Source organism: Cetorhinus maximus, chromosome 15, assembly GCF_964194155.1.
Source record: "Cetorhinus maximus chromosome 15, sCetMax3.hap1.1, whole genome shotgun sequence".
Lineage (NCBI taxonomy): Eukaryota > Metazoa > Chordata > Chondrichthyes > Lamniformes > Cetorhinidae > Cetorhinus > Cetorhinus maximus.
In genome coordinates this window covers 60,790,516-60,804,477 of record NC_135893.1, presented here as the reverse complement: position 1 = coordinate 60,804,477, position 13,962 = coordinate 60,790,516, and the positions used below count along the sequence as shown (strand labels likewise).

General features: G+C 45.6%; 1 protein-coding gene across 2 annotated transcripts in view; it reads right to left on the bottom strand.

Annotated features, from left to right (window-relative positions):
• The window catches only part of atpaf2 (ATP synthase mitochondrial F1 complex assembly factor 2), a 31,656-nt gene extending 20,160 nt beyond the window's left edge, over positions 1–11,496 (bottom strand). Inside the window, exons 1-2 of one of the 2 annotated variants that reach the window (XR_013578952.1) lie at positions 11,257–11,493; positions 8,790–8,834 (exon numbers count right to left, since the gene is read on the bottom strand). Coding sequence is in view for 1 of the 2 variants with exons in the window: in XM_078558531.1 (XP_078414657.1) it covers positions 8,790–8,834; positions 11,257–11,362 (151 nt within the window). In the remaining variant the exon portion in view is untranslated. Of the gene's footprint in view, positions 1–8,789; positions 8,835–11,256 lie in introns of both variants that reach the window. The other variant, XM_078558531.1, reaches the window with a different exon arrangement.
• Positions 11,497–13,962: the final 2,466 nt, after the last annotated feature.

Here is a 13,962-nt window from a genome sequence, read left to right as displayed (position 1 = left end):
GAATAGCTGAAGCCAACCATGACGCTGAAGGCTTCAATTAACATTTTATCCTCTGGGCATGGACCTATTGCCTAGATTTACATCCAAGTGGAGAATGTTCCTGCAGCTGTAAGTGCTGCCACAATGCTTTGTGGCAGTAATCAATAATTAACAAAAATAGGAAAGGTTAACAAACTGTCTAAACTCCACACCTGTATCTACCAGTGTCTCCAGACGACATTCTGGCAATTTCTTAAAGTCCCAGGGACAGAGAGAAGCAATTTGGAACACTGAATCAGAGCACAGGAGGCCATTAGGCCCATTGTGCCTGTGCCAGCTCTCTGAAATATCCAATTGAGTACCACTCACTGCTCTTTTCCCCCGGCCCTACAATTTTTTCCTTTTACCCGAGAGATAAATCCCACAAAATGTCTACTTAATTTCATGCAGCTTGACACCCCTGCTCTAAAAATGCAATTTGCCATTGAAAAAATTGAAAAATTCCTTTTCTGAGGCAATAAGGTTCATAAATGGAGCCTGACAATATTCCGGCAATAGTACTGAAGACTTGTGCTCCAAAACATGCCATGCCCCTAGCCAAGCTGTTCCAGTACAGCTACAACACTGGCATCTACCCGGCTATGTGGAAAATTGCCCAGGTATGTCCTGTACACAAGCAGGACAAATCCAACCTAGCCAATTACCATCCCATCAGTCTACTCTCAATCATCAGTAAAGTAATGGAAGGGATCATCAACAGTGCTATCAAGCGACACTTATTTAGCAATGACCTGCTCACTGATGCCCAGTTTGGGTTCCGCCAGGGCCTGTCAACTCCTAACCTCATTACAGCCTTGGTTCAAACATGGTCAAAGGAGCTGAGCCTCTGAGGCGAGGTGAGAGTGACTGCCCTTGACATCAAGACCACATTTGACCCAGGATGTCATCAAGGAGTCCTAGCAAAACTAGAGTCAATGGGAATCAGGGGGAAAACTCTCTGCTGGTTGGAGTCATACCTAGCACAAAGGAAGATGGTTGTGGTTGTTGGAGGTCAGTCAACTCAGCCCAGGACATCACTGCAGGAGTTCCTCAGGGTAGTGTCCTCAGCCCAGCCACCTTCAACTGCTTCATCAATGACCTCCCTTCCATCATAAGGTCAGAAGTGGGTTTGTTGATGATTTGCACAACGTTCAGCACCATTTGCGACTCCTCAGACACGGAAGCAGTCCATGTCCAAATGCAGCAAGACTGGACAATATCCAGGCTTGGGTTGACAAGTGGAAAGCAACATTCACACCAAACAAATGCCAGGCAATGACCATCTCCAACAAGAGAATATCTAACCATTACCCCTTGACGTTCAATGGCATTACCATCACTGAATTCCCCCCACTATCAACATCCTGGGGGGGGGGTTACCATTGACCAGAAACTGAACTGGACTAGCTATATAAATACTCTGGCTACAAAAGCAAGTCAGAGGCTAGGAATCGTGCGACGAGTAACTCACTTCTTGACTCCCCAAAGCCTGTCCACCATCTACAAGGCGCAAGTCAGGAGTCTGGTGGAACATTCCCCACTTGCCTGGATGAGTGCATCTCCCACAAACCTCAAGAAGCTTGACACCATCCAGGAAAAAGCAGCTCGCTTGATTGGCACCACATCCACAAACATTCACTCCCTCCAGCACCAGTGCACAGTAGCAGCAGTGTGTACCATCTACAAGATGCACTGCAGGAATTCACCAAGGCTCCTTAGACAGCGCCTTCCAAACCCACGACAATGACCATGTAGAAGGACAAGGGCAGCAGATAGATAGGAACACCACCACCTGGAAGTTCCCCTCCAAGTCACTCACCACCCTGACTTGGAAATATATCGCCGTTCCCTCACCTTCACTGGGCCAAAATACTGGAACTCCGTTCCTAACAGCACTGTAGGTGTACCTACACCATATGGACTGCAGTGGTTCAAGAAGGCAGCTCACCACCCACCGCCTTCTCAAGGGCTACTAGGGATGGGTAATAAATGCTGACCTAGCCAGCGAAGCCCACATCCTGTGAACGAATAAAAAATAAATCCAGTTCCCAGAATAAGTCACTTCCTTTGTTATTACCTGGAGTTGTGATAACAGCACTGAGCACACTACTGAACTGACATACAGGGCTTTCCGGTGCAAGTCTCATTCAACAAGAATTACCACATACATTTATGTACCGCCTTTAACCTGGTGAAACATCCAAAGGTGCATCACAGGTCAAGGAGGTACACTTTCAGGACCGCCCTAAAGGAGGAAGGAGAGGAAGGGAGGCAGATAGGATTGGGAGGGGGGTGCAATTCCAGAGATGAGGGCTTCGGAAGCTGAAGGTATAGCTGCTAATGGTAGTATGATTAAGATTGGGGATCCACAAAAGGCCAGATTTGGAGGTGCACAGGTATCTCAGAGGGTTATAGGGTCAGAGGAGGTTACAGAAATGGATGGGAAAAAGGGAACCAGTCATGAAGGGATTTGAAAACAAGGATGAGAACTTTAAAATCAAGAAGTGCTTAACTAGGAACCAATGGGAGTCAGCGAGCACAGGGACGATAGATGAACAGGAACAGGTGTCAGTCAGGATTCAGGTAACAGTTTTGGACGAGCTTAAGCTTATTTGAAGCTGGGACGCCTGCCAGGACTGTGCAGCAATAAACAAGTCTAGAGGCAACAAAGGCATAACTGCATGTTTCAGCAGATGAGCTGAGGCAGGGGTGGGCCAGGTGCTGTTACAGAGGTGGAAATAGGCAGTCTTAATGATGACGCAGATGTGAGGTCAGCAGCTTATTTCAGGGTCAGATATGACACCAAGGTTGTGAACAGTCTGGTTCAGCCTCAGGCAGTTGCCAGACAGGGATGGAGTCAGTGACGAGAGAATAGAGTTTGTGTTGGGGACCAAAGATAGGACGATACATAGGAAATCATTTGTGACTTTGATGAGAACTGCTTCGGGACTGTGGCAGGACAGAAACCTAATTGGAAATACGGTATCAGTTTTTGATCACTTTTGCCTACATTTCTACTATAAGTTAGTCACAATCATGAGTAACTTGCCCAACACCGAAAGCATTTACACAGTACACCATCATATATATATTTTTTAATTAATTCATGGGATATGGGCTTCATTGGCTGGGCCAGCATTTAATGCTCATCCTTAGTTCCCCATGAGAAGGTGGTAATGAGCTGCCTTCTTGAACTGCTGCAGTCCATGTGGTGTAGGTACACTCACAATGCTGTTAGGTAATGAGTTCCAAGACTTTGACCCAGAAACAGTCAAGGAATGGCAATATATTTCCAAGTCAGGATGGTGAGTGACTTGGAGGGGAACTTCCAGGTGGTGGCGTTCCCATCTATCTGCTGCCATTGTACTTCTAGGTGGTAGTGGTCTCGGGTTTGGAAGGTGCTGGCTAAGGAACTTTGCTGAATTCCTGAAGTGCATCTTGTAGATGGTACACACTGCTGCTACTGTGCATCGGTGCTTGAGGGAGTGAATTTTTGTAGACGTGATGCCAATCAAGCGAGCTGCTTTGTCCTGGATGGTGTCAAGCTTCTTGAGAGTTGTGGGAGCTGCACTCATCCAGGCATCACACTCCTGACTTGTGCCTTGGTGGACAGGCTTTGGGGAGTCAGGAGGTGAGTTACCCGTCATACGATTCCTAGTCTCTGACCTGTTCTTGTAGCCACAGTATTTATATGGCTAGTTAAGTTCAGTTTCTGGTAAATGGTAACCCCCAGGATGTTGATAGTGGGGGATTCGGTGATGGTAATGCCATTGAACTTCAAGGGACGATGGTTGGAATCTCTCTTGTTGGAGATGGTCATTGCCTGACACTTGTGTGGCATGAATGTTACTTGCCACTTGTCTGCCCAAGCCTGGATATTGTCCAGGTCTTGCTGCATTTGGTCATGGGCTGCTTCAGTATCGGAGGAGTCGCAAATGTGCAATCATCAGCGAACATTCCCATTTCTGACCTTATAATGGAAGAAAGGTCATTGATGAAGCAATTGAAGATGGTTGGGCTGAAGACACTAGCCTGAGAAACTCCTGCAGTGATATCCTGGAGCTGAGATGATTGACTTCCAACAAGCACAACCATCTTCCTTTGTAATACGTATGACTCCAACCAGCTTAGAGCTTTATCCCTAATTCCCATTGACTCCAGTTTTGCTGGGACTCCTTGATGCCCCACTGGTCAAGTACTGCCTTGAAATCAAGGGCAGTCAGTCTCACCTCACCTCCGGAGTTCAGTCCTTTGTCCATGTTTGAACCAAGGCTGTAATGAGGTCAGAAACTTAGTGACCGTGGCAGAACTCAAATTGAGTGCCAGTGAGCAGGTTATTGCTAAGCAAGTGCCGCTTGATAGCACTGTTGATGACCCCTTCCATTACTTTACAGATGAGATGGTAATTAGCCGGGTTGGATTGGTCCTGCTTTTTGCGTGCAGGACATAACTGGACAATTTTCCACACAGCTGGGTAGATGCCAGTGTTGTAGCTGTACTGGAACAGTTTGGCTAGGGGTGCAGCAAGTTCTGGAGCACAAGTCTTCAGTACTATTGCCAGGCCCCAAAGCCCCTGTACTATCCAGTGCCTTCAGCCGTTTCTCAAGATCACATGGAGTAAATCAAATTGGCTGAAGAATGGCATCTGCGATGCTGGGGACCTCCGGAGGAGGCCGAGATGGATCATCCAATTGGCACTTCTGGCTGAAGATTGTAGCAAATGCTTCAGCCTTATTTTTTGCACTGATGTGCTGGGCTCCCCCGTCTTTGAGGATGGGGATATTTGTGGAGCCTCCTCCTCCAGTGAGTTGTTCAATTGTCCACCACCATTCATGACTAGATGTGGCAGGACTGCAGAGTTTAGATCTGGTCTGTTGGTTGTGGGATCGCTTAGCTCTGTCTATCATTTGCTGCTTATGCTGTTTGGGACGCAAGTAGTTCTGTGCTATAGCTTCACCAGGTTGACACCTCATTTTAAGGTATGCCTGGTGCTGCTCCTGGCATGCCCTCCTGCACTCTTCATTGAACCAGGGTTGATCCCCTGGCTTGATGGTAATGGTAGAGTGGGGGATATGCCAGGCCATGAGGTTACAGATTGTGTTCAAGTACAATTCTGCTGCTGCTGATGGCCCACAGCGCCTTGTTTTGAGTTGCTAGATCTGTTTGAAATCTATCCCATTTAGCACAGTGATAGTACCACACAACGTGATGGAGCGTATCCTCAATGTGAAGGCAGGACTTTGCCTCCACAACGACTGTGCAGTGGTCACTCCTACCAAGATTTCATGGATAGAAGCATCTGCAGCAGGCAGGTTGGTGAGGGTGAGGTCAAGTATGTTCTTCCTTCTTGTTGGTTCCCTCAGCACCTACCGCAGACCCAGTCTAGCAGCTATGCCCTTTAGGACTCGGCCAGCTTGGTCAGTAGTGGTGCTACCGAGCCACTCTTGGTGATGGACATTGAAGTCCCCCAGCCAGAGTACATTCTGTGCCCTTGCCACTCTCAGTGCTTTCTCCAAGTGATGTTCGACATGGAGGAGCACTGATTCATCAGCTGAGGGAGGGCGGTGCGTGGTAATCAGCAGGAGGTTTCCTTGACCATGTGTGACCTGATGCCATGAAGCTCCCAGGGCAACTCCCTCCCGACTACATACCACTGTGCCGTCACCTCTGCTGGGTCTGTCCTGTCGATGGGACAAGGTATACCCAGGAATGGTGATGGTGGTGTCTGGGACATTATCTGTAAGGTATGATTCCGTGAGGATGACTATATCAGGCTGTTGCTCAACTAGTGTGTGAGACAGCTGTCCCAATTTTGGCACTAGCCCCCAGATGTTAGTAAGGAGGACTTTGCAGGGTCGACAGGGCTGAGTTTGCCGTTGTCATTTCCGGCGTCTAGGTCGATGGCGGGCAGTCGATCCAGTTTCATTCCGTTTTTGAGAGTTTACAGTGGTTTGATACAACTGAGTAGCTTGCTGAGCCATTTCAGAGGGCAATTACGAGTCAACCACGTTGCTGTGGGTCTGCAGTCACATGTACACCAGGCCAGGTAAGGACGGCAGATTTCCTTCCCTAAAGTAAACCAGATGGGTTTTTACAACAATCATCATTAGAGTTTGAATTCCAGATTTTTATTGAATTCAGATACCATCATCTGCTGGGGTGGGATTCGAACCCAGGTCCCCAGAGCATTATTCTGGGTCTCTGGATTACTAGTCCAGTAACAATACCATTATACCGTCACCTCCCCAGAAGGGAGCATCTCCCTTCAAAGCATTTAAGAAATGTCCAAAAAAGCTTCCCATAGTACAACTTGTACAGAATAAGCAGTGTCAACTTCACACATTGCAAATTCCTAGAAGTGCAATGAAACAAATGGTCCAGTTGGTCTATTTTTGATGGTGTCGAGGGAGGAGTAGTTGGCGAGACACTGAAAGAGCTCCTCTTTGAACATTTCTCTGGGTCTTCAAGGCTCATAGGCAGTTTTAATCTGTCATTCATAGAATAACATTACTGTACTTGCTCGGTTCAAAGGGTAGTGGAAAGTGGGACTTTTGCCCAAAAAGGTTATGGAGGCTGGGGGTCAACTAAAATTCTCCAGATCCAGATCAACAGATTTTTATTAGGTGCAGATATTGAGGATCAAAGGATGTTTGAGTGGCAAGTAACATTTGCGCCACACAACTGCCAGGTAATGACCATCTCCAGCAAGAATCTAAACACTTCCCCTTGGCATCCAACAAGATTATATTTGATAATTACCCCACTGCCAACACCCTGGGGTCACCATTGAACAGAAACTTGATTGGACCAGCCATATCAACACTGGTTACAAGAGCAGGTCAGAGGCTGAGTATTCTGGGATGAGTAACTCATTTCCTGACTCCCCAAAGGCTTGCCTGAATGAGTGGAGTGCAGCAACACTCAAGAAGCTTGACATAATTCAGGGCAAAGCAGCCTGCTTGATCAGCATCCCCACCACCACCTCAAACATTCACGTTCTCCACCACCAGTACTTCATGGCTGCAGTGCACTGCAGCAACTCACCAAGGCATCTTCAACACGACCTCCCAAACCAGCAACCTCTATCGCCTAACCTCAAATCTTTTTGTTCGCAGACCACTTTGGCTGGGTAAACGATTCTGGACTACCTATCGGTTCTACCCCACCTGCTTTCGCTTGCCACCACAACAAATTGATCAGAATTCACAGAAAGTAATGAAAACTACAAATATTTTGCTGCCTTTTTGCTACTAAATGTAATAAATTTATATTTAATAAATTAATACACATAAGTAAATTATTAATTTATCCAGAAACAAAAGTATATATTATAAACATTAATACAAGAGAACATGTTTACTTGAAACATTCTAATGTGTTCAAAAATCGTCACAATAAACTTCTTCTGTGTAACTAATACTTAAATTACCTCAATATTAAATCAAACAAAAATCAACCTCAATATACATCTTGGTTTTGCACTGTTGTTGTTCATGCTTATGATAACTCATGCCGCGCACACAGGAGCTGGTCTGGTTGTATGTCTTGTGGGTGGCACGGATGAGGGTTCTGGCCTGTTCCTTTGTGTGGCCTCGGCCGTGGCATTGTGCCTCAGTGACTTACATTTTGGACCAGGCCATCTGAAAGATCCTCATGGACCACTTTGAGAATCATTGGCCTAGAAGAACATGAGCAACAGGCACATGGGAACACCACAACCTGCAAAAGTCACTTGTAGACCCAACATCAGTGCTTGCACTTTGATTTCTTATTCTCCACTCTTTCACCCCATTCTGCCAATCCATGGGTCTCTCTTCTTGGCCATCATCTTGAATATTCAACCAATACTTCAACTTAATGGCAGCTGGATCATGTCCTACAATTGTTCCATCCTTCCGTTCACTAGACACCTCTGGAATATATGGCACCCAAGTAAGCATTCTGGGCAACTGATCTTTGGATTTGATAGCTCTGCTCATGTGTTGTGATCACTTACATTATCAATATCCGGCCCTTGATCTACTTTAACTCTTTCCTCCGAACCTTCATCGTAAAACACATCAGCACATGAAGTACAAGGTTCCTTGTTACCGTTTAAAATCTGCTCAAAGTCTCAGATTTTGTATTAATTTCAAGGAATAAAGCTTAACAGTTTGATATGTACTGTCTTACCATCACGACCTATTACTTTACAGAGCCTTTCTATTCTCTATGACCCTCTCTTTTGTAATGCACCAAATCTCCTGAACTAAATCCTGTCTCAGATGGTCTTATATGATGCCTTTGTGCTCTCTGAATTTTCTCCAAAACCTCAGCCTTGATGAAAACCAATCACACACCATCCTGACTTAGAAATATCACCTTTCCTTCACCATCGCTGGGTTAAAATCCTGGAACTCCCAACCTAACAGCACCATGAGTGTACCGATACCACATGGACTGCAGCAGTTCAAGAAGGCAGCTCACCAGCAGCTTCTCAAGGGTAATTAGGGATGGGCAGTAAATGCTGGCCTTACCAGTGAAGACCAAATCCCACAAATGAAAAAAAAAATAAAGGTGGGCACGGGTCAATTGTGATCTAATCGAAAGGTAGAATAGGCTTGAGTGGCTGATTACCTTCTCCTGTTCTCATGTCCAGTAATATTGCATTGTTTCCTAGAACTTAGTTCCAATAGGGATTGCAGTCGTTCCATTGTGTGACTGAAAGAAGTCCAAAACTGAAAAAAGAAATCTTCACTCACAAACATCAGACAGGAGAACACAAAGCTTACCTTCCCCTTGAGAAATGCTAACATCCTGATAAAATTTCTTCCGTTCTAGAAAAGAAGAGCAAAATTCAAGGGTTATCAGACAACTTTTATTTATCAAACATAAGAACCTGAACCTGCTGAAACCTTGTGCTATAGCAACAGCATATCTACAGCTTACACTTTTATTGTGGTGCAGAAATTCTGGATAATTATGGTATGTGTCAAACATAACTTCCTGAGACTTCTCCAGAGACTCTCGGAGAAACAGTTGGTTTGTGATTGGTTTTCATCAAGCCTGAGGTTTTGGAGAAAATTAAGAGAGCACAGAGGCATCAGTTCAATAGCTTGGGTTTGCTGAATTAACATCACTATGATCATCACAGTCACTGAGGCCAATGGAGAATGGCCCTGGAGGACTCAGAATCAGTACCGCATACAACCAGATTGCCTGTCAGCAAAATTTACTGGAATCTTAAATATCAATTAAGTTAAAACAATTAATGTTTGGACAGCCAGACAGGTACCAATTTCTCCCCAGCTGACATTACTTATACCCTTAGCACAGATTACAACAGAAACTGTGAAGTATGGTTTGGGGTTCCATGCAGCTCAGGAGATAGCCCTATACATTTCTTAATTTGTAGTGAAATAAATAATCTGCATTTATATAGCACCTTTCACAGTTTATGGATGTCTGAGTGTGCTTTACAGAATCAACAGAATTGTTATGGTGTAGAAAGAGGCCATTCGGCCCATCGTGTCTGCACCAGCTCTCTGAACATTTTAACTTAGTACCAATCTCTTGCCTTTTCCTCGTAACTCTGCACTTTGTTTCTATTTAAATAATCATCCAATGCTTCAATTGAACCTGCCTCCACCACACTTCCACGCAGTGCATTCCAAACCCTAACTACTTGCTGTGTGAAAGTTTTTTTCTCACCTCGCATTCGCTTCTTTTGCAAAACACTGTGCCCTCTGGCTCTCAATCAGTTTACGAGTGGGAACAGTTTCTCCCTGTCTACTCTGTCCAGACCCCTCATGATTTTGAAAACTTCTATCAAGTCTCCTCTTAGCCTTCTCCTCCCTAAGGAAATCAGTCCCAACTTCTCCAGACTTTCCTCATAACAGAAGTGTCTCATCCCTGGAACCATTCTCGTAAACCTCTTCTGCACTCTCTCCAATGCGTTCACATCCTTCCTATAGTGTGGCGCCCAGAACTGTACACAATACTCCAGCTGAGGTCTAACCAGTGTCTTATATAAGTTCATCATGACCCCCCCTGCTCTTGTACTCTATGCCCCTATTAATGAAGCCTAGAATACCATATGCTTTAGAAACAGCTTTCTCTACCTGTCCTGCCATATTTAATGACCTATGTACATATACACCCAGGTCTCTCTGCTCCTGCACACCCTTTAGAATAGTACCCTTTATCTTATACTGTCTCTCCGTGTTCTTTGTACCAAAGTGCACCACCTCACACTTCTCTGCATTGAACTTCATCTGCTACTTATCTGCCCATTCCACCAATGTGTCAATGCCCTTTTGAAGTACTACACTGTCCTTCTCACAGTTTACAATTCTCCCAAGTTTTGTGTTGTCCATAAACTTTGAATTTATCTCCTGCACACCAAGATCTAGATCATTTATACATACCAGGAAAAGCAAGGTCCCAATGCCCACCCCTGAGAACTCCTCTACAAACCACCTTCCAGCCCAAAAAATACCCTTTAACCATTACACTCAGTTTCCTATCCTTCAGCCAATTTTGCATCTGCGTTGCTACTGTCCTTTTTGTTCCATGACCTATAACTTTCCTCACAAGTCTGTTGTGTGGCACTGTATTGAACACCTTTTGGAAGTCCATATACACATCAACAGCACTACCCTCATCAACCATCTGTTCCCTCTTCAAAAAACTCCAGTATGTTAGTTAAGACATGATTTTCCTTTAATAAATCCATGCTGACTCTTCTGAATCAATGCATATTTTCCCATGTGACTATGAATTCTATCCCAAATAATCGTTTCTAGAAGTTTCCCCACCACCGAAGTTAAACTGACTGGTCTGTAATTACAGGGCAGATCTTTACAAGCTTTTTTGAACAAGGCCAATGAAGTCCTCTTTAAGCATAGGGCCTACTGTAACGTGCTAGTCAATCTGCCCACAATGTGAGCATGGCCACATGTTTTAATGTTACTGGTTAATGAGATAAATATCCACTAGAACTAGCGAGAACTCCCCTGCTCTTCTTTAAATAGTGTCACTGGATCTTTTACGTCCACCTGAAGGAACTCCTTCAGTCATTGACTGATGGTGTCAGCCTAGATACTTTGTTCATGTCTCTGTAACGGGACTCAAACCCACAATCTTGTAACTCAGGCTGAGTGCTACCCACTGAGCCACCGCTGACACCTTGTATTCGATTCCCCCGTCGCCAGTCTCAATGTTATTATACATTTGGTTTCTACTACTCGAGTCGCCCACCTGCTGCAGGATATCGCCGCCTGCACTCCACCATCCTACCCATCACCTGGTAACCAAGCCCAGGCCTGAACAGAGCAGGCGCTCGGGCCCAGAGACGGCCCAACATCCTCCCCTTAATCGTCCCTCAGACTCGGCGGGACTGCTGGCTGTCGCTCGCTGGCCGCCGCCGACATTCACAATCAGCCTTCAGGGCGCCGCCATTTTCCCGACCTTTCACCCCCTCCGCCCCCCGCAAACCCCACCCACAGGCATTGACTTTTGACTGACGTTTTCGCTATCCAATCACACGGGACTTATCTGGCAATCAAGCTGCTGGAAGGCGGGGCTTTTCTCCAGCCTGATATGCTGCTGCACCAGGAGGCTGTGTTTATGTCAACATTTTCCAATAAAGGGGACTGCTCCTTAACCTTACTTTGCCTCAGACTACAATTTAACCTCTGTGTAACACTACAAATTATTGTTAAATAAAGAACAAAACAAAAACAGAATTACCTAGGTGGGAAAAGAAGAATCTATATAAATTATTGAAAAAAAAGGGGAGGGGGAAGAAACGGGGTGGGGATGGGGGGAGGGGGAGTTTAAGATCTAAAGTTGTTGAATTCAATATTCAGCCCGGAAGACTGTAAAGTGCCTAGTTGGAAGATGAGGTGCTGTTCCTCCAGTTTGCGTTGGGCTTCACTGGAACAATGCAGCAAGCCAAGGACAGACATGTGGGCAAGAGAGTAGGGTGGAGTGTTAAAATGGCAAGCGACAGGAAGGTTTGGGTCTTTCTTGCGGACAGACCGCAGGTGTTCTGCAAAGCGGTTGCCCAGTTTGCATTTGGTCTCTCCAATGTAGAGGAGACCGCATTGGAATATGCTTTGTATACTGTATTTCATTGCCTCAGCCAATTAAATTGAAATGTAGTCAATTTTGGAATGTAGAAAATGCAGTAGCCAGATTATTGTACATAGCCAGATTCCACGAACAGTAATGGAATAAATGACCAGTCCAGCAGACTTCCACTAAACCTGTGGCATAAGCTTGTATCATGAGATTGTTTAATAGTGTTCCAAGTGCTGTGTGAGTCTGTGTGTGAGAAAGTGAAGGAATGCATTAGTAGGGAATTAGAGTTTGGGGAGATAAACTGCGGATGCTGGAAATCCAAAACAAAAATAAAAATACCTGGAAAAACTCAGCAGGTCTGGCAGCATCTGCGGAGAGGAACACAGTTAACGTTTCGAGTCCGTATGACTCTTCAACAGAACTAAGTAAAAATAGAAGAGAGGTGAAATATAAGCTGGTTTAAGGGGGGCGCAGGACAAGTAGAGCTGGATAGAGGGCCAGTGATAGGTGGAAATAGCCAAAAGATGTCATAGACAAAAGGACAAAGAGGTGTTGAAGGTGGTGATATTATCTAAGGAATGTGCTAATTAAGGGTAGAAAGCAGGACAAGCAAGGTACAGATAGCCCTAGTGGGGGTGGGGTGGGGTGAAGGAATTGAAAAAGGCTAAAAGGTAGAGATAAAACAATGGATGGAAATACATTTAAAAATAATGGAAATAGGTGGGAAAAGAAAAATCTATATAAATTATTGGGAAAAAAAGGGGGAGATCGGAAAGGGGGTGGGGATGGAGGAGAGAGTTCATGATCTAAAGGTTCATGATCTATGAGGTTTTCCACCCACGGTGGTTGACAGGGCCCTCAACCGTGTCCAGCCCATCTCCTGCGCATCCGCCCTCACACCTTCCTCTCCCTCCCAGAAACATGATAGGGTCCCCCTTGTCCTCACTTATCACCCCACCATCCATCCAAAGGATCATCCTCCGCCATTTCCACCAACTCCAGCATGATGCCACCACCAAACACATCTTCCCTTCAACGGCCCCGGTGGCATTCCGCAGGGATCGTTCCCTCCGGGACACCCTGGTCCACTCCTCCATCACCCCCTACACCTCAACCCCCTCCCACGGCACCTTCCCATGCAACCGCAGAACGTGCAACACCTGCCCCTTTACTTCCCCTCTCCTCACCGTCCAAGGGCCCAAAAACAAAGTGCATTTCACTTGCACTTCCCTCAATTTAGCCTACTGCATTCGTTGCTCCCAATGCGGTTTCCTGTACATTGGAGAGACCAAACGCAGACTGGGTGACCGCTTTGCAGAACACCTTCGGTCTGTCCGCAAGCATTACCCAGACCTTCCAGTCGCTTGCCATTTCAACACTCCACCCTGCTCTCATGCCCACATATCCGTCCTTGGCCTGCTGCATTGTTCCAGTGAAGCTCAGCGCAAACTGGAGGAACAGCACCTCATTTTCTGACTAGGCACTTTACAGCCTTCCGGACTGAATATTGAGTTCAACAATTTTAGATCATGAACTCTCTCCTGCATTCCCACCCCCTTTCCGATCCCCCCCTTTTTTTCCAATAATCTATATAGATTTTTCTTTTCCCACCTATTTCTGTTATTTTTAAATGTATTTCCATCCATTGTTTTATCTCTACTTTTAGCCTTTTTCGATTCCTTGACTCCACCCCGCCCTCACTAGGGCTATCTGTACCTTGCTTGTCCTGCTTTCTACCCTTAATTAGCACATTCCTTAGATAATATCACCACCTTCAACACCTCTTTGTCCTTTTGTCTATGACATCTTTTGGCTATCTCCACCTATCACTGGCCCTCTATCCAGCTCTACTTGTCCCACCCCCCTTAAACCAGCTTATAT